This window comes from Lissotriton vulgaris, chromosome 2_1 (genome assembly GCF_964263255.1).
Source record: "Lissotriton vulgaris chromosome 2_1, aLisVul1.2, whole genome shotgun sequence".
NCBI lineage: Eukaryota > Metazoa > Chordata > Amphibia > Caudata > Salamandridae > Lissotriton > Lissotriton vulgaris.
In genome coordinates this window covers 1,909,817,188-1,909,838,159 of record NC_141687.1, presented here as the reverse complement: position 1 = coordinate 1,909,838,159, position 20,972 = coordinate 1,909,817,188, and the positions used below count along the sequence as shown (strand labels likewise).

General features: G+C 45.6%; 1 protein-coding gene across 1 annotated transcript in view; it reads left to right on the top strand.

The window, feature by feature from the left end:
• The window catches only part of ST8SIA2 (ST8 alpha-N-acetyl-neuraminide alpha-2,8-sialyltransferase 2), a 389,812-nt gene that overhangs the window by 141,155 nt on the left and 227,685 nt on the right, over nt 1-20,972 (top strand). Inside the window, exon 2 of the mRNA XM_086958094.1 lies at nt 8,281-8,343. Within this exon, the coding sequence (XP_086814220.1) occupies nt 8,281-8,343 (63 nt within the window). The remainder of the gene's footprint in view (nt 1-8,280; nt 8,344-20,972) is intronic.

Below are 20,972 nucleotides of genomic sequence, written 5' to 3'. Positions count from 1 at the left end.
GCCTTTGGTGCATCAGCGGTGCGTCCGCTGCATGGCCAGGCACCCATGCTGTATATGTAATGCCCTCGGTAGCGGAAGTGAAGGGAAAGAGGGCGGAGCCACGTCCCTCCACTCAAGCAGCGGTGGAAAGCGCAAAAGCAGAAGTAAGTATAAAAGAAGAATGCTCTTCACGTTTTATAAACAATCTGTCTTCACGTTTTTAAAAACAAACTGTAAATAGCAGCAGTTAATAACACATATCAGTAATTAAAAATGACAGGCTGAGAACTAGTGGTGACCTTGCCGTGCAGGGCGCTATCACCGATCAAGGCCTCGTTCATATGGGCAGGGGACAGCTCCATTGCTGAAATGTTGAGCAGTTTACTTAAACTAAAAAGACAAGCATTTGGTAGAGCCGATAATTCCGGCATTGGCAGCTCCTCCGCTCTGATGGAGGAGTGTTGACCCCCGCCCAGTCTCAATATTTGAAAAATAAAACGACAATAAAACGTGTTTATTATCATTTATTTTTCTTCCATTGAATGCATCTTTGGGGAAAGTCAGGAGAGGAGTGCCGAGCAGCACTGCTATCAGTGCCCATGTGGGTTTGGTTGGATGTCTCAGGACTGTCAAACTCACATGCGCACTAAAGCTGTCTCAAACCCATCTGCACTGCCGTTTTGGAGAAAACAAAGCACAGGCTCCCGGTCTCCCTAGGAGTGCAAATCATTAGCGCTCAGGCCAATCCTGAGGCTGCTCTCATGCATGAGAGCAACATCAGGATGAGCCACAGGGGCAGCTGGGAGCCTGTGCTGCAGCGAGGAAGAAACAGAGAAGCGGCGTTTCGGCGGGCTGTGATGCGGCAAGTAAGTTTTGTTTTTTATTTTTTGTGTTTTCTTCAGCCATCCTTCCAAGCACCCCACCACTCAGTTGGCACACCACTACTGGTGTCCGCATATGCAAGAGCTATTGGCTTCGACAATGTCTTTTAGCCAAGTTGTATGGCAGTCTGGGCTGGATTGTTCCCATTTGGCACAGTGTCAAGACTGATTTGCATATGGCAGGGTTCAAATTGGAATGGCATGGTGAGAAAACCAATGATGGATTCAGGCCCAGATATCTGTACTGGCATGAATGTATGACATTGTTTTGCATTCTGTCCATCAATTGTTCTTTTTGCATTTGTCACCCCGAGTGGGCGGGTGTGCCCAGACGTGGGTCCCATGCTCTCCATGCCACTAGAGTCACGCTATCCTGCCTGATGAGGGGTGAAACCCCGAAACCGATCCTAGGGTGCTTGTTTCCAGTCCAGGGCAGACCTGGCCTGGCAGTTCAGGCTAGACTGTTCCCATTGGGCACAGGGTCAAGACTGGTTTGCATGTGGCTGGGTTCAAACTGGAATGGCATGGTGAGCAAAAAAACGATGTGTTTAGGCCCAGATCTCTGTACTGGGGTGAACGTATGACATTGTTCTCCATTCTGTCCATCAGTTGTTCGTTTAACATACTAAAAGTGTCTTTTTCAGAACTGTGATTAAGAATCCCAACTTTACCATTAGCGAGTGCTTTTATTAGAATTCTTTAGAAACCAAACTCGATCCATCTACCTGCTCCCAATTGGAGGATATCACTTATAAAATATAATAAGGTAACCCCATGTTATCCCATTGGCTAGGTATGCCTCACAGTAGTGGAAAATGAATTTGAGAGAGTATATGTCCAACTTTTTAAATACACTGCACTCTGCCATAGAGGTGACCTGTATGTATTCAAAAGGGTGGTTTGTGCCTGGCAATAGGTTTCTCTTGCCAGGACTTTATTCACTTTATTTGACTTAACTCAGTAAATCATGCAGGTATATACAACAAATACATAATTCGCAAAAATCATAAAGGTCTACTTAAGTGGGTTGCACAATCAGTGCTGAAGGCCCAATAGTAACATTTAATTAACAGGCCCTACGTACATGGAGCACCACTTTACTTGGGACTTACAAGTAAATTAAATAGGCCAATTGGGTCAGCTAATTGTACCATGTTTAAAGGAGAAAGCAGAAGCCTTTAGCATTGGTTAGCAGTGGCAAATTGCGCGGAGTCCTAAGAGCCAGCAGAATCGGATTTAGATAAAAGGAGGGTGTAGGCAAAATGTCTGGGGATGACCTTGCAAACAGGGCCAAGTCCAACATCTTCCAATAGCCAGCTTTAGTTATCTTCCAGAGCTCGGGTCGTCAATACACACACACAATCACACACTACTTTCAGCCTGTCCCCTTTGGTCATTGATCTATGTGGCTCCTCCCTCTCCAGCCTCTGCTTGTCTGAAAAGTTCCACACCTTGTATGAGAGCACTGGAGAATTGTACAGTTACTCAATTGTTTGTGATGATTGGAAAATTAGTTTGTTTCTACATCTTATGTAAGACCCAAATGAAAATTGATAATATTTGACCCCAGTGGTATTTAAAGTTGTTTTCAAAACATTTCAAACTCAGGCCAAGATTATCAACAGTGCTGTTCAATGCATCTGAACAGCCAAAGTTGCATTGCTGAGTTGCGTGACAAGGAGAGAGCAGGAAAGTGCCATTTCTAATGAGAAATGTATGGCACTATCATGCTCTCTACTTAGCGCTGGTGCACAATCAGACAACTGAGCGGCACAAACACACCTTCCCACCATAGTGCAAGGTTATTTGTGTGATTCTTGCTTAGGTTTTGTACTGAAAAGGTCCCCTTCCAGTACAAAACACTGTGCTTGGACTAACTTTAATGCTGTTCCCACTTTCAATGTGTACTGTACAATGTAGCACACATGTGAGGTGGGAAAAGCTAGGAGAAATAAAATCATTTCTTATTTTTAAAACCTACTTCACACCGTTTGAGCCAGAAAGCATGGGTGGTTGCATGGGAAAATCCATGTACCACTGGTGGAATGTTCCCTTGACACTGAGTAACGCAGAGCAGCACTAAGCACTGCGTTGTGTTACTTTGAGGGAATTTTTCAGCGCATAGACAAGTCAATTTAAAAAAAGAACATTTTGCGTAGGTTTGCATGACTATTATGAAGCAGACCCAGCGCAAAATGTTTGTTAATCTGGGTGGTACTTAGAATTGAAGCCTCACTGCCCGTGCATTTTGCCCTGTCCGCCCACTCCTTTCAGGTGCATCTTTTATGAAGCAAAAATGCAATTGAAGGGACGGAAATGGCACCATTGGCCGCTTTCTGGAAACACACAGTAAGACACAAACAAGCTACTAATAAGGTTGGAGGCTTCTCTATATGTGTGCTACCTGTGGTCCAAAAACTTCAAAGCATTTTTGTTTAGGTTTACTTGTTGGTACTCAAGAGAACAGTCGAGAACTATGCAGATTATCCCCAGGCCGTTTTTTTTTTTTTGTTTATATAGCGCTCGAATCACCTGGGGGCATCTCGGCGCTTTACTCTGAAAACATCCCGATAAGCAGGTAGCACAGAAAGATAGGGAAAAGATTAAAACAGAAGTGCCTTTAGATGTTTTCTGAACATCAGGTAGGAGGGAGTTTCTCGCAAGGATAGCGGTAGACTGTTCCGGTATTTGGGTGCGAGGTATGAGAATGCCATACCTCCGAATCTACGAAGTCTGATGCGGGGCACTAGTAGTAGCTGCTGGGTGCCAGACCTCAGAGAACGTGAGGGGACATATTTTTCCAGTTTCTTCTGGAGGTACTCTGGCCCCTAACCCTGAGAAGCCCCGTAGGTGAGGCAACAAGAGTTTCAAGAGTTCAGGCTGACTTCCAGAGATATTGGAACAGTAGGAAAAATACTTTACGGAATTCAGAGGAAGAGGTTCTTGGAAATGTAACAGGAACATTGTGAAATTTGAATGGGACTTTTCTTGTGAAATTATTAATTGTGGGGCACCTCTTTTTGTATCACTATACGGTTTTGACTAAAGAGTATCACCTAAGCAGAAGGCGCTTATAGTGAGTGCACATGGACATGAATTAAATTGCTTGCATTCACTCTTGTTGGAACACGGGGGAAGTGCGGTCAGATCTCCGGCCCACTACTTTGCACTTTGTTGTATTAGTTTATCAGAATGAGGTCATACGTTTCAAGAGTAGGTGGTTTTGAAGACAGTTTTTGAAGGATGTGAAAAATATCAACTGTCTAGCACTTCAAGGAAGCCGTTTCAGACCTTTACAGCAAAAATAGAGAACTACCGTTTTTTTGTGTAGACTTTGTTGACTGAATTATTTCTGATGGCAAATGACTGGTGCCGTAATAGTGTATGGTTAGTATCTGTCTGATAATATTAATTGTTTCTCTTATAATAGAGGTGTTTACTTTCAGGGCTTTGTAGATAATGCTACGTACAGGAAGCTTTGGGCAGAAGCCACTTGTGTTCAATAGGAGCAGATATTTTGGGATTTGATTTCTTTGTGTCTTTGCCCATTCTGGTATCAGACTGGGACTGTGTCGTAGTATCATCTGGCAAAAGTATTGTTTTCTAAATATAGTTAAAAACATTATCGCCTCATTGAAGTTAATAATAAAAAACAGTACACATGGTGTGATAGTTATGTAAACAATGTTTAGGACATGATAATAATGTCTGCCAATATTTTTGTTAATGGTATTCTGACATACAACTATTCGTTTAGTTACTGGCACTTCTTTTAATGGGGCTAGTCAGAGAGCAGGAAGGCTACTGAGGATGGACAGCCAATATTCTAGTCTAGTAACTGCCAGTGCCTGTATCACTTATTTGAGATCCTATTTGGAAATAAAAGTCTAAACATCTAGGTTTAGTTTGCTGTCATGTATTTTGAAGTGGTATTTCTTTAGGTTGTTGATTTATGTTCTGCTATTGACCATTACAAATATATGCAAGCCATTTACATATTGGTGGTAGGAGAGGTCAAAGAGAGCTAACTATTCACCTAGGGGTTCAATACATAACCTATAGGAGGCAGGACCTTTGTTGACCCTTAGGAGACACCAACAGTACAGCAGCTCCCCATCTAATACCTCTTGTTCACTGAAGTATGAACTCAGATTCTCTTACACATTGTACGGTGTTTAAAATAGTACTTCCTTACAACCATGATGAGAACAGTGTGCACGTAGCCAGAAGGAAAACATTCTAACATCAGTACGTATGTTCTAACTCATATTAAGATTTTTTTTCAGGGTATCTGTGACTACTTATTTTTTACTAGAACTAGTACAAGATAGTGTGTAAATAAACCTTGGTCACTTTAAATTAGAATGAATTCAGAACCAAGATGGTCTTCCATTACCTCATGCCTGTGGCACACGAGGGAGCTGATTTAGGGTGGCAGGGATCTGTATAATTTCTAAAGCTCCTATCACGTATCTGGATTGGTGAAACCCAGCCTTAGTGAGTCTCTCTTCTACCATCTGTGGGCCTCTCACTCTGGAGATACTGTATGCCATGGATAAACACTGGGGTATGCATAATGCATAGGCATGTGCATCTAAGTCCCAGCATCACATGGTATGCTAGAATGTTATAACCAGTTGCGGACCGTGGAGGTAGTTCCGTGGGGCGGAAGGCAGGGCAGGGGGTAGTAAACACAGGAACATGGATGATTGGAGGTAAGTTATTAAATTAAATAAATAAAACGAATTTTGTTGTGCGCCTTGCATCGCATTTTTTTAATTTTCTTTTTATTTATTTTCTTTTTATAGATTTTTTATACATAGTACATCATTGGTATATGGGTTTTCTGCAGCAGGTAAATGCTAATCCACTGAGCAGTGTTTACTAGCAGCTCCCTGAGGCAGGTCAACTGTTTATCAGGCAAAGAACAGAAATTGCCCTTGTTTTCTAGGCGTTGAAATACTTATGCCTGGTATTGTTCTTCATGTGTATTTTTATTCGGAACTGCAATCTAAATGGATCATTTGAAGTCCTAATTTGTCCATAGTTTGTGGAAGCACTTTCGTTTTACAGGTTTGCATTATTAAACATATATAATGCCAGTAAACTAAATTGAAAATTAACACCGTCAGGAGTAAAGGTAGCACCTACACTTGTCCTTAGCCAACGAAATGTACTGGTCCTATTCCTACACTGCCACTTAGGTAGTTCAGAATGCATCCCCTGGTGAAGAGTTTGAGAAATGCAGTGCTAGAGGTTACATTCCAGTGGGAGTAGACTCAGATTTCACCCTTATGAAAGCAATAATTTATAATAATGTATTTGGAGTTATGACACTATTATTAAAGAGCTAAGTGAAAACTCAGTTTTTGGTATGCACCATTTAAACTATTCACATTCGTGTTTTTTGTTGAGAGGAAAACCGATGTACAGCTCTTCGAATGTGCCCGTTTGAACTCTCGAACAGCCTGTTTGTTTTTGAAGAATCGTCTCCAGATTAGGGTCAGGCAGGAGCATAGTGGACAGTTTAAGACTCTCAGTAGCTTTTGTATTAACCGGATTGAGCTGATTCAACACTCTGGGAATTTAAAAATGACTTTGGGAAGAGGACATTAGCTCCCTCCTAGCCACACGTAATCTCTGCATCAAAACACTGGAGCTTTTGAGAGTGAATATTGTATGTTGTGGGATCAGAGAAAAAAATATTGTAAGTATATGTGTGCATTTTTAAATAAATGCACCATTTTCTTTTTCGAATATTCGTTTTCTCTCCCTATAGAATATTCTTTAGAAAGTGTTGCAAATTGCTTGCATAAAAAAAATCTGCATTAATCTCGTGAAAAATTCAAATTTAAGATCGTGTTTTCTTTTTTTTCCATGGCACGTTCTTTCTTAGATTTTTTTCCCCTGCATCCAAGCTTTTTTGATATCTTTGTTTGTTTAAAAACTTGCTTCCTGTTCAATCACTGCGTTTTTCTAATGAATTTCCCCCAGTTGGGCAGCAAGGATATAAGGCTTTATTTCCTTTATCTAAATTGTGCAAATACAGCTTCTGCCTTAACCACAGTTAAAAATTCCTCATTAAAACCGCACTGCAACAGAGTCCGAACTCATCAGTGTTTTTTTTATTGCTTTACTTTTCAGTTTCCCTACTTATCCTTTTTTGAGGTTACTTTGCTTTAAATGTGCAATCCGCTTGGCTGTATAATTTATTTCAACAGTATTGTCGTACTGTAATGGGCTGTGTCTCTGTTCCCAGTGCTAATTCCTCATTCGTATGTCCTCTAGCCAGTGCTGCAACTGATTCTCTGGTCTGGTCGGTAACTTCTCCTTTCTACGTCCTCTAGACAGTGCTGCAGCTGCATGTCTGTTCACAGTGGTAATTCCTCATTCTAAGTCCTCTATACAGTGCTTCTAGCTGCTTCTATGGCCCCGTCAATAACTCCCCCATTCTATGTCCTCTAGGCAGTGCAGGCAGTGCTCCAGTGGTAATTCCTCATTCTTAGTCCCCTAGATAGTGCTGCAGCAGTGTCTCTGTTCATACATTCACTGCATTTAAAACCATAACACATAGGTAAAAGTCGTTGTCATTTACAAGGCCAATATCTCAAACTCTCAAAAATGTGAGACCAATTGCATTGCAAAAGGTAGTTTTGGCTTTTCTGACTTGACGTTACCTTTCAGTATTGCACTCCTTGGACCTTGTATGGTGTGGGAGGGTCCTGAAAAAATGCTCTAGTACAGAGCTGCCCTTATCTGGCCTCTTGATGGTGGAGGTCCTCTAGCCCCTTTATCCCCTCCCCTGCCCCACTTGTTCTACTTGTTTCAGTCAGCTCTGTGTATAGCTTTTCCACGAAAGGACTTCACAACAGGATGCTTATATATATATATATATATATATATATATATATATATATATATATGAATGAAAATTGAACGGTCTTTATACATTGATGAGTTCTTTTTTTCAATGAGCAATGCATTCACATTCGCTGTGTGGGATGAAAAGAGAATGTGACTTAACAGCTAACTTTAAAACAGTTCTGGTTGTCTGGAATTCCTTAATATAATTTTATGGGTTCGGAAAAAACATAATAAAAAGTTGCACAATAAAAAGTTGTGCAGCTTTCCCCCACAGCCTCACTTTCAAGGCGTAAAGACTTTCCATCACTTAGGATTGCACATAATGATTTTGTTAGCTTAATTAAGGTATACATTTATCAATGTTCTCCTTTGCTCAGATGAGATTTATTGATAAAACTGAGTTGTTATATTTATTTTGGCTTTCTAGGTCTCCAGGTCTCTTTCAATGCATGTATGCTTCTAGAATTGTTCAGCACCGGGAATCCAGAGACAAGTGAAACGTTTGGAATGGGAAAGCCATGCTTTTTTTAGTAATAAGGTTCCCTTTGTCTTGCAGGGATTCCGGAGGCAGTGGCACAAGAAGATCATCTGCGAAAACCATCCCCAGCAAATCTAACAGGTCTGTTGATGAGATTTCTCTGCCCGCTTACTGCACGCTGTGTTCCCCATATCACTGCCTCATGCTCCTTTTTTATTTTATTCATCTGCCATTCACTGATGGTAATCGATGTTTAATTTTCTTTCTGCAAAGTCGTTTTCAAATGTGTAGAAGTTCACATTTAAGAGAAGAGCAAGCAAAGATTTCAAGTTTCGCTGGTGAGTGCAGTGGCAGCTCATCATCTTTGAAAGATGTAATACCTGTCTGGAATCCACATTTGTTTCAAAATTTGCCACACTCATACTCACTCGCTCTCCCATTTACTCTCTTCCGCCTCAGTCACTCTAACTCACATTCTCTCACTTACTCATTGTCACTCCTACTCACACCTGCTCACTGTTACACACACACAAATGTACTCACACTTGTTATTTTGCATTCCCAATTAAAAACATACTTACATACACTGACCCAGTCACACTCCCTGAATCTAGGCCCAGGTGCTACTGCCCCTAATGTGCTGTGTCAAGATGAGAGATAGGGAGCAAAATGTGTGACCTCACAGGAGGCATTGGGGCTTTGCCCTGGAGACCCAGACAAGGAGCAGCCTCTGGGTGTGTGTCTGTTTGTCGCACATTGGGACCCTATTTCCTGGGTACAGGAATAGCTCCCTAAACTACTCAAACTACTCCATGAAGGGCATTCAAGACAACACAACAAGGCACAGAAGGAGCACTGCGACACTTGGAGGTAGGTGTCGAACCTCTTGGTTGAAGAGAAATCTTAGAAGGAATGCCAGCCTTTAATCAGAGCAGCAGTTAGAAGGCACACTTGGGAACAATAGTGCCTATGATTTATGGGGCCCCACCAACTAATCAGATGCTATATGGGGTCATGCTCAAGCTGCTTATGTGTTATTTATTCAGCAAACAAGGCAATATCAACTTTGTATATGATTGGTTTGGTTATGCCTGTGGTGCAGCGGCCAGGACAGCTGACTTCAGACTTCAGAGCACAGGGTTCACGGTTTCATCCCTGGCTCGGGCGGCAGCTCAGCTCCGCACCATGCGACTCTGGGTAATAGCTCACTTAATTTCTACGACGCCCGCAGCGCCTTTAGACACGTAAGGATGAGTAGTTTGCACTTTACAAATACAGATTTACATGCCTGAAGAAAAACCTTTTCCTAACTGCTAATAGCCGATGCCCTGTTTAACTAATCTACACAATACTCTCCATAAATATGTACATGAAAGTAGATTACATGCCGGAATATTTCATGCAAATGTTTTGTGTGTTAGTATTTGTAGGGGTTCCAAAAAGATCGATTTTTCATTCAAATTTCCATGGAAGTTTTTGCTTCCTGTTACAGTAAAAAAAAAAAGAACAGATTCGCAACAAACTTGAACCAGACAAAACTTTTTTCAGATTGTGTTTGAGGCAATTCCATTCAACGGCTACTGACAAAATAAAAAAAAGTAGAATTATTGCACATCATAGTGTTTTGCTTGCGAATCAATTTAGAAAATAAAATTCTAATCAAGTTTTACAATATGCTTTGTTGTGAAAAAAGTCCAAGTGCCATTCTCCGGAAATAGTTGCCAAAAGAGTATTCTGTGAGACTAGTTGTATAAATGGGGGAACCTCATCATATGGAAAAACTGTGGCACACAATTTCCAGAGAAATTAAAATGTCTTTCTTTCCAGGGAATAATACATATTTGGTTGCTGACTCATTAAATTAAGCATTTGTTTTGAAAACGTGTATGCAAATGTTTTCATACCCTTATAGACATGGGCCCAGATTCTGAAAACTATGACGGAACGCAGAAAAGCCCCCAAAAAGGCTGCGCTCCTCGAGAGCAGGAGAGCATTGTATTCACAGAGATATGGCACTCTCCTCCTCTCTCCCTAGCACCAGCGCTGGTTTCAACTGCTGTGTGCTAGGCATATACCTTATCACCACAGTACTAGGGTGGTGCCGGAGTTTAGCATCGTTTTTGTACAGGAAGGCTATGCCTAGAACGACTTCAAAACTATTCCTACTTTTTATGTGTACTGCACAGTACAGCACACTTGCAAAGTCAGAAAATAATGGAGAAATGAAAATATAAAGCCCCACTTTTAACACCTGCTTTACCGCAGCGGTAATTTATAACACTAAACCCTGTCCAATGATGTTGGTAGATAGGGTTTAGCATCAAAAAGCAGGTGCGGTTGCATGGGAAAGCCCATGCACCATCCCTGTAACGCCCCCTTGATGCAAAGTAATGCAAAGCAGCGTTTTGAGCAGTTTTACGTTACTTTTCTATACAAACAAACTCTAGGACCAATTAACATTGGTTTATTGATCCCCAAATAGGTTTAGAGGTGGGTTAGTATTTCATAAATAACATTAACCCAACGCTAAACCTCTGAGTCTGGGCCATAGAGGGACCGTATAGGCATCCGTCTCCCCTATCCTATTAACCCTAGAGCTGACATAGACCCGCACCTAAACCGCAGCTCTGCACTGTTAGACAAACATTCCTATTTTTAATTCTGGAACCGAATGTGCAGTTTGGTATAAATAGATGGTAGTTGTATTTTCCATAGAAGTTCACGTTTAAGGCATTCTTGGCAAGAAAGACTGAAAAAATGCTGTCTGAAGTCCGTATCCAATGTGTACTGCAGGCATAAAGCATGGCAGAAGGTTAGGACAGAAGTTTAGGCCTTTTTTTCGAGAGGGAACTGTGGCCAGATCCCATTGGTCATAGCGGCAAGCTGTGTTGAGTGGGGAGTGAGTTCAGGAATGTTAGGAAATGGGTAAGGGTCCCACTTGGAGGCTAGGGGCCTGGACCATGGTATGAAATGGTGCACTGTGTGAATGTGTATTACTTTATACCACAACATATGGCGAGTGCCTGCTGGGTGTAGCAGCAGCACGTCCAGGAAGGTACTGTTGACAAGAGTACAAGTGACAGGCATAACCACAGACAATGGATGCTCAGGATTGCAGTGCTGGTGACAGGGCATGGTCAAAATCCACTTTCTGTACCATGTGCACACTGGGGCTGAAGTACCTGATACACAAGATGAACAAAAATCACAAAATGTGTTCAGTGTTCATGGTCTCATGATGTGGCTCCTGGTTACAGGGGCCAGTGTACTTTTTGTTCAGCTGGTTTTGAGTTATCAGACAAATAATGAGCACCTAGTGTACATGCCCAAAAAGATTCAATAATACCACATAGCCCTTCACGAACAATAAAAGGCAGTGACATGCATTGATTCAGTGGATACACGTTTGTTTACTGTTGACATCAGTATTTGCAAACATTACTGGTCACTAGTCATGAACAGTAAGAAATAAAACCACCCACAAACTTAAGGGTGGGTGAAGACAGATGCTACCAGATGGTGCTGTCTTGATTTTTATTTAGTTAAAAATATTTATAAGGCACTATGGCATTTATGTATCAAAGCCCTTCCTCATAGGTTCTGGATCGCTAAAACCCTCTGATTTGATAGGCCAAGAAACATGTCTGTAGTGCTCCATGCATACTTGGAGACACAGACTAGATGCTGTACACATACTTTGAGCTCGGCCTGGGTAAAGCACACGCCTCCACTATACTACCCTGACGTTAATTAGCATTACATGGAATAGCATGTTTTCGAAAATACATTATTTGCCCATTAGATATGCGTCAAGATATTCCCTAATGACGAAGCAAACCAAGCTTGATCCACCTCTATGGAGCTACTAGCGATGTACTGAACACCTACATAGAGCTGGCAATGGATGGGTCCCACACCACTCATCACAATAGTTTGGTGCTACATGCAATATGATGTACATTAGGTGTTTAGGACTAGATTACACATGTATCACTGTACATCTCACATATACTCTTCGCTATTTACCTATATGGAACCACAACTGACGTTCTATATGCATGATTGAAGCATAACATGTGCAAAGTCTATCCTTCCGAATCTACTGGTACCTGGAATATGTACATCTCAATCACACATTTGAAGGTATTATTTCACTAAGGAGGTGCTGTATCTCTACATGGTGCCAGCTCAATCTGCAAGTCAGTACCACATTGGCAAACATATGATATCAGCCACATGACTGAAAGACATACCACATATTTAACTCCTTAAGCGCTGCAGCAATTCAGCGCCGTGCGTGCATTTTATTGAGTGGGAGGGCGGCGGCGGCCAACAAACTTGTGCAGCACTACTGAGGTAGTGCTCATGACGGCCATTGGCCGACGGGCACACTTAAAGGGTTAATATAGGTAACAAATTATATTGGGTTAAAATAACAAACAAAAGCAGATGTTCACAAACATATAACAAAATACATTCTCAAAGTCAGCGCTGCAAGAGGGAAATATCAATTGGTATTCAGGATCATATGTATCCCAATATGATGTTCGCAAAGATCAAAACTGCCAAAGAAATTGACCTAAATGTACTTCTTACTAAACTAACATGTTCTATTAGCAACTCTACATCTCTTTTTAATATTATATCAGCCTCACGTTTATCAATACAAAGTAACTGTAATAAAACACTAAAATTGGGCTGTAGTTAACATTCATTGTATGTTAATAATGATTATAACCCAAAATCTGAAAAGTCTTGGAATTACAATGGTAAGGTTCTACTTTAACATGAAACCCTACCCTCACCATAATCACATGAAATGTCCTAACATTATTTCACACATAGGTGCCTATAATAAACAAACAAAGTGCAAACATGTATGCCCAATAAGCTGATTGTCCATTCAAATACTAACTTTTGTGATAAAAGTGACATTTAATACAGTACACTATCCATAATCTCTTGTGAATGGCCCACTAGAAAAGAGATGAGCTCTAGCAACGAAATTGTTGGTTTTGGAAGCATGCAACTTAATTTATAATTCACCAGGTTGTGTGGTTTGGGCCCATATTGGGGTGGGGAGGGGCAGACATACCACAGACCAGCTTGTTGGTGTGCAAAAGGCCGCTTTATTGGAAACAGGTGCACCTTACAAATACATACCCTTGGCCTGTGCCGAACAAAACTAAGCCTCACTAAATATATACTTCCGAACATACCCCGCTCCCCCACACCTAAAATGGATCCCCCTGCAACAGTTATAAACACCAACTTGCATTTTCCAACTTTCCTACCTACCTAACTATCTAACTTCTTATATCTAACCAACTGTAAACCCAGACCTCCTAACTCTCCCTGCTCTTTTAAGAAAAAATACCCAACACAAAGGACTACCGAAAAAACACACCAGCACCTGTTCCAGCGACGAAAACCCCATGCAATAGAACCCCCCGATGCACCTGGTCCCAACAAGACCACCTCATAAAAAAAACCATCATACACAAATCCTACAACCCCATAACCACCCCCCCATTAGAAAGAAAAAAAGGGCGGGAGGGCGGGAAACCGAATAAATCCCCAGGACACCTACAGCCGACTGCTCGGTCACTACCACCAAAATGGTGGGTAGTTTCCCAAAATGTCTGGCTAAATATGCCACTAGCCCAAAGGTAGCCCAGGACCAGCCCAACCAGCCCAAAAAGGAGCCCACAAACCCAACTAGCCCACTGAGGTGCTGGGCCACCGCTCCCCCGGGCCAAAATCCCCCAGGAGGGACATGGCTCCCACTGGTCGCCGCCCCTCCCAAGGCCCTATTGGGCCCATACTGGGGTGGGGAGGGGCAGACATACCACAGATCAGCTAGTTTGTGGTTTTCCAAAAGACGCTTTATTGGAAACAGGTGCATCTTACAAATACATACCCTTGGCCTGTGCCGAACAAAACTAAGCCTCACTAAATATATACTTCCTAACATACCCCGCTCCCCCACCCCTAAAATGGATCCCCCCTGCAACAGTTATAAACACCAACTTGCAATTTCTAACTTTCCTACCTACCTAACTATCTAACTTCCTATATCTAACCAACTGTAAACCCAGACCTCATAACTCCCCCCTACACTTTTAGGAAAAAACACGCCTCTCGAAAGTAATCCTAACAGCTTTCGACCCCCCCCCCCCCTAGACATCCTGTCTCCTAGGGTATCGGCACACTCCTATGGCCCTATCTAGCGCCTCTTTCGATTGCACAATGTACAACTTCATCCCATACCAAGATAGGTGAACTCTGTCTTCCCGAAAAAAGTACACTGCCCATAGCGTGATTCTGGATGTTCCATCCTACCCAGACCTTCCATCTTGCAAAAGCACCTCATCTCCCTGGTAATTTTCCTGCGTGCCCTATCTATAGCCGCTGGCTGTTCCGCTCCTCTCCATATCCGTCTCGATACCAATTCTGACCATATAACATAGCAGCCTGACCACTGCGCTGCACTTCCAACAAATCCCCCTTCATTTGCTTGACTAAAGCCAGACCCTTGCACTGTACCAAATCATTCTCCCCTAGGTGTATAATCAGTACATACGGACACACTCCCCTCTTGACCACCTTACTCAACGCTGGCAACAGCTCATGCCACCGCATACCCCCTTTCCCCTGCCACTGACAAACAAACAAACCTGGGTCCAATCCAAGATTCAAACTCCGTTCCTTTTTCCATTCTGCACGTTCCACCCTTTTCACGAAGGAATGACCCACAATGAGGATGGACAGGACAGCCTCCTCCGGCCCGCCACTGCACCTATAAAGACACATATGTCAGCCACAAGAAAAAAATGTCATCAAGCGCGGTCCTCCCACCCCACTCCCCGCAGCCTAATATACGTCTTATAGCAGTCTGACTTCCAACGTCCGAAGCGCATGAGTTCCTCCCCCCCAACCCTGTCGTGCTGCATCAGTCGCCGCCCCAATGCGGAACAAGAGTGTCCCAAAAACCCTCGGGTCCTCACCCATGGTGCGTAGGGCGTGCCGCAGTACCCCTAACAACTGAGACGCCTGCTATGGTCACCCCGACAGAAAACTTCGCCTGACCCCATTTTCCACTCAGACGCCAACAACCTACCCCACACTTCCAGGCACACCGCCTCTGACTCCACCGGACCCAGCACGATCCACGTCCCCACCCCCGTTGGTCGGTCTAAGAAGGCCTCCATCTCACCGCCACCTCCCGGGTCCTCAGTTCTACGTCCCCCCAAAGGATCCGGCCCCCCGGATCCCCATCAGCTCGGAGACTCGGAACGCCCCAAAATACATCCATGACATGAGCATGGAAAACTGCACAATCTCCTCCCGATTGTGGCAGATGGACGGCAAAAACCAAATCAATGTGCCGAGTAGACACACAGTAATGGGCCGGCGGTGACATACTCTGGCACCCTTCTCCCATGCCCAACCTTCCAACAAACGCGCACCCAGTTCCCCGCAGACGGTGCATATCCCCACCACAACTTCCCCATGAAGGTGACAGTGAGCAATTTACCAGCAATCGTCACCTTTGACATCACTTTGTCCATCATTCGCAGCATAAACTGCACCACCTGCTCGCACCGCTGCCAGCGATCAACCTGCCGCACCGCCCCACCATCCCGGAATTCCCGCCATGCCTGTTCGTACGCTCTCCAGGTAGAAACCGCCACAGACGCTCTTACCAGCTGTACGACCCGGTTTTTCCCACATGCCACAGGCCCAGCGGCACCAGCGTCTTGTGTTCGTCAGCCTTCGAGGCTAGCACATGGAACCTCTGCCACTGTGAACGAGACAAAGCATCTGCAATGTCATTGTCCACCTCAGGAACAGGCGAGCTTGAAACAAAATATCATGCTCCAAACACCTCATAATAAACACCCTCATCAACTTAAGCACCTGCGGGTCCCTGGTGGACTGTTTGTTAACGACCTGTACTACCTCCATGTTGTCCATCTTGAAAATCACCCGCTTATGCTCCAACTCCTGCGCCCACACCGTCACTGCCACCACTAGTGGGTAGAGCTCCAAGAAAGCAATGCTCCGTCCCCCGCCTGGCCAATGTGGCGGCCATTCCTCCGCACATCACCGCCCCTGCCAATACAAACCAAAACCGCCTACCCCCGCCACATCCGACATCCGGGGGCGCCATGGGCACACCATTGAAACTCTTGAGAAAAGCCTGCCAATCTCTCCGATCTGCTCCTCCTCGGGGCCTGTAACACACTAGGAACAGCATTACTCTGTCCCCCCATCCCGCCCGCTCCCCTCCCGAATCTCTCCTTCCTCTGCATTGTCTTCACCATAATCCAGCTGAAACTCCTCCAGATCCACATCACGCCAACGGCCGCCCATCATGAGCTCCAACCGACTACGCCCCGCCTTCTCCCTGCAGTTACGCAACAATTTACCCAAGTCCACACTCTCCCTTCTCCTCCCCTCTGGTTCTATCTCGGGGTCCTGATCAGCACTGACGGACCTTCGCCCCCATCCTCCGGCGGCCGTTTTGACCCTTCGGGTGGGGCTGGCGGAGACCTACCACCCCGCCGCTCGTAGGGCTCTATTGCCCGGTCCCTCATGGGAGTGCGAGCGCCCACATAAAGCAGAGCAGGCCCATCCTCTCGGCAGGTTGGAGCCGCATACTGCTCTCCTGAGCACCTCGCCATCCGTTGCTGTGGGAAGAAATAGGTGGAGTCCAGCATGCCGGGGTTAACACGACTCCATGGCCCTACAGAACCCCCTGCTACCACCCACATGTCTCCTGCCCCATCCCCCATGCCGCTGAATACCCCCCTTGACGTGCCAGGGCATCCCGCCACCTCCCCCACTCTCCACCAGGACCCCAACAACCCCACCCCCCTTTCCCCCAACAGCCTCCCTCCCCTTCCCCCTCACTCCAAACCAATGAGTCCAACTCCTGCCGCACTGATCCCCCCACCCCCCTGCTCCCCCTGCGCCCTACCCAAACCCCCTCTCTCAGGTCCCCATCTGCCCCAACCCCCTCCACCCTCCATGCGCTCGACCCCGCTGTGTGAGCCGGCCCGCACCCTAAATTCCACCAGTCCAGGTCTGCCTCTGCCCCCTCACTCACCAATTCCTCTCTCCCGGACCCTCCCAGCCTGGAACTGCAATCGCTGTCATCAGCATCCCCTCAGGGGACATCAGCACTGACACCCCCGCCGTGCTCCCAACCCCCTTAGATCCACCCCCAGCCCTCACCCCCGCCGCACCCTCCCGTCCCCCACCCTCCCCCTCCGTGTCTGAATCATCAATTAGAAGGGGGGCACCCCCACAAGTCCTCCTGTCCATTGGCATCCCCCACCTGCTCACACTCTCACACTTGAGCATCCTCCATTGGGCCCGCCCCGCCGCCGAGCACCCCCCTCCCTTCCCTCGCCGCAACGCCAGCCGCTGCCACCGTTTTTGGAGCCCCTCCAGCCCCTTCAGCAAACGGAATCTGTGGCCGCGTGGCCGTGCCCTGTCTCCCCTCCCGCCTCTGCCCCCTGCGAGCCGCCTCGACAAACATGTGGCCACGCCGCGCACTCTACCCTTCTTCTCGGCCTTGCCCCCAACCGTCGCCAAACACGCGGCGGCTCCACCGCTAGGACAGCCACTTCGGCGTTGCTCGGGGCGTGCCGTGGCTGCCTTACCTTCACAACAGGCCTCAACAGGTCTGTGCAGCCCGCCTCTTCTAAGAGGCGGAGGGCCTCCAACACCTTTGGATCTTCTTACGCCGCCATCGCCAGAGTCACCGCAATCCGACGTCGCGCAAGGAAAAAATAGAGCGCCCACCATCCCGGTACCAGGAGAACACGCCGCACACAGCAACGAGTCCCACGCAGGACAGAAGGCACCACAGTAAGTCAGACCTCCACCCCCGACAGGGAAGCCCTCAGTACGCCCCCACAGCCACTACCCCAGGCAGAAACACCAAGCCAAAGTCACAGTCCACCAAACCTAAAACAGCGACCAAACCGAGTAAACCCCCAGGACACCTACAGCCGGCTGCTGGGTCACTACCACCAAAATGGTGGGTAGTTTCCCAAAATGTCCGGCTAAATATGCCACTAGCCCAAAGGTAGCCCAGGACCAGCCCAACCAGCCCAAAAAGGAGCCCACAAGCCCAACCAACCCACTGAGGTGCTGGGCCGCCCCTCCGCCCTGGGCCAAAATCCCCCGGTTGTCGGCCGCCCCTCCCAAGGCCCTACTTGACCATATCACATCATCATTGCCTGATCTGAAAAATGTGCTCAGAACAGGTCTACTGCTCAGTATTAATTGCTTCATAAAATATTGAAAAATTCTCCCATAGCCACATATGATTTGCTGCTGCATAGAAATAATTATTCTTGATACTGTGGCAAATTTGAAAATATTTGTATATGTCATAAGTTTCCATTCGGAAGTGTTTCTTAAAGATATGACTTTTTTGGCACATCTATAATATTTTTTAGTAAGCTGAATTGTTTATTATATTAAAAACAAGCATTGAAATTAGCAAAGCCATTTGCTTTGCTATACAATACCATTAGCAAAGCAAATGGCTTTAACTTAATCAAAGGTGAGACCTATTGCGTTTTCAGTGCTTGTCTTTCCTTCCTTCCCAACGCCCCCACTTTCTTTCCCTCTCTGGGGCTGCAGCTTGTATCAATCACAATGCACCGGACACAGTCAAAGGAAGCAACGACCCGCCCGCGATCCATCGCAAGACCAGCCTTTATTGTTGTGTGCCCTTCCCTCCTGTTCTCCCCCACACATACATGCAGCTTAACTACTCCCTCCAGCCAGCATAATCCAACTCCCAACCAACCTTTATGCCGATAGTGATAAGAAACGTGCCACTGTGCCAAATGTTAACTTTTGATGGAAATACTTAAGCTGCTTATGTACCCAGCGGATACATACCAAGTGTAATCGCTGCAGCTGCTCTGGAGGTGTTAGCCTACAGCACACGTTGCTGTATACTCAGGGATAGGAGTGGCATGCGCTGGCGGCCTTTGATGTGAGTCTTAGTTCTAGTATCTACCAGCACTGGGAGTGCTTAGTAAACCTGCGGAAGCTGTATTAAACGATAAAGAAATTGAACTTTTACATTGTGTGTGAAGAGGTTTGCAAGGGAAGCCACATGAACATATGAGTGCCCCCTTCCCCCACTGCCTCCCAAGTGTCTGCAAAGTGCTTCACCGTCTAGTGCTCAGAGTCTGCCTTTACTGCGCTATATTCATGTACCTCTATCAGAACCGTGAGGTGGGCGAGCAGCTCCGCCAAGTGTTGTTGTGACATTGCAGTGGCTGCTGGAGCCCGTGTGTTGTCTTTCCTTCCTTCCCACCCGCCCCCACTTATTTTCCTCCTCTGGGGCTGCCGGACACAGTCAAAGGAAGCAACGACCCACCCGTGATCCACCATGAGTCCAGCCTTCATTGTTGTGTGCCCTCCCCTCATGTTCTCCCCCCCACACACACACGCAGCTTTACTACCCCCTCCAGCCCGCACAATCCAACTCCCAACCAACATTTGGCCAACATGGACCCACAGAGCCACCATAGGTGAACCTTTAACCGGTGACTTGCAGTGGATACTCTCCGCGCTCTGCCCGAGCTAGCAGTCAGCTTTCCTATGTCACAAACAAAGAAAAAAAATAGCGTGCCACTCTTTTTTTCTATTTCTTTACTTTGCAGCAATCGCGGCACCCGAGCTTTACCTTTAACCATGTTAAAGTAAAGCGCGGGTGCCGCGATTGCTGCAAAAGTAAACAAATAGAGAAAATAAAAGATTTCTTTACTTTTTCAACAATCGCAGCACACACGCTTTAGCTTAACATGGATAAAGGTAAAGGGTGGGTGCCGCTAACTGCACAAGTTACAAAAAAAATAACATCATAGCTACGACAGACACAAATGGTAACACTACGACAGACACAAATGGTAACAATAACACAAACAGCTGTCGCCACGCCACTTGACTGTGAGAACAAACGCAATAGTAAAAAAAAAGTGCTGCCAGACATTATGAAACCCACCGCCTCACGCCGCCAGCGAAAGATCTAAACCCAGTGGACGTGGCCTAAAGCGGACAGGGTGGCAACCAGGAGGGACTAAAAACCCTCCAGTGCAATCAACGAAGTATGTTTACCATAATTAATGACAAGAAATGGCTGAAACTTGAAGGCGGAGCGGACACACGACTTCCGGAACCGTATTGATTCCAAGATGCTCTCGCATGGCAAGTGCGGCACATGTGCGCTGCTAACGTCAAACGAGACCTAAAATTGAAAAAAATGTTGCTCCTGCCTTCACCCCTCACCTCATCTCTGCTTGTCTCCAAACTCTCCTGGAGACGGCTGAATTCGCTCAGGGCACCTAACTCTCTGTCCAATCTGCAGATGTTCATCAAAACATTTTCCTGGTCTCCTTGCAGCTCCCTGTGTGTTTCGGAATCATTGTTATTCACACCTTGGCTGTGTGTGTCTAGGCTTTGTGAACGGCAGGTTTAAATGCAGTTTTGTGCAAGTTTAGTAGGGCATGCCCTTGTGTCAGCAGCATGGAGCAAAATGAATTTTCACATATATTAATGGCAGAGTCACATTAATTATATGTCCTGAAGGCCTGAATCGGAAACAATCATTTCAGGCGATTGCTCTGTAGGTGTACAGCGCAAAGAAAGACCGGTCTATTCAAGAGATACTTTAGCTAAGAGAAATGGCCCTGATTTTCATTGACTTAAATCGGTATTAAGGCTCACAAGCACAG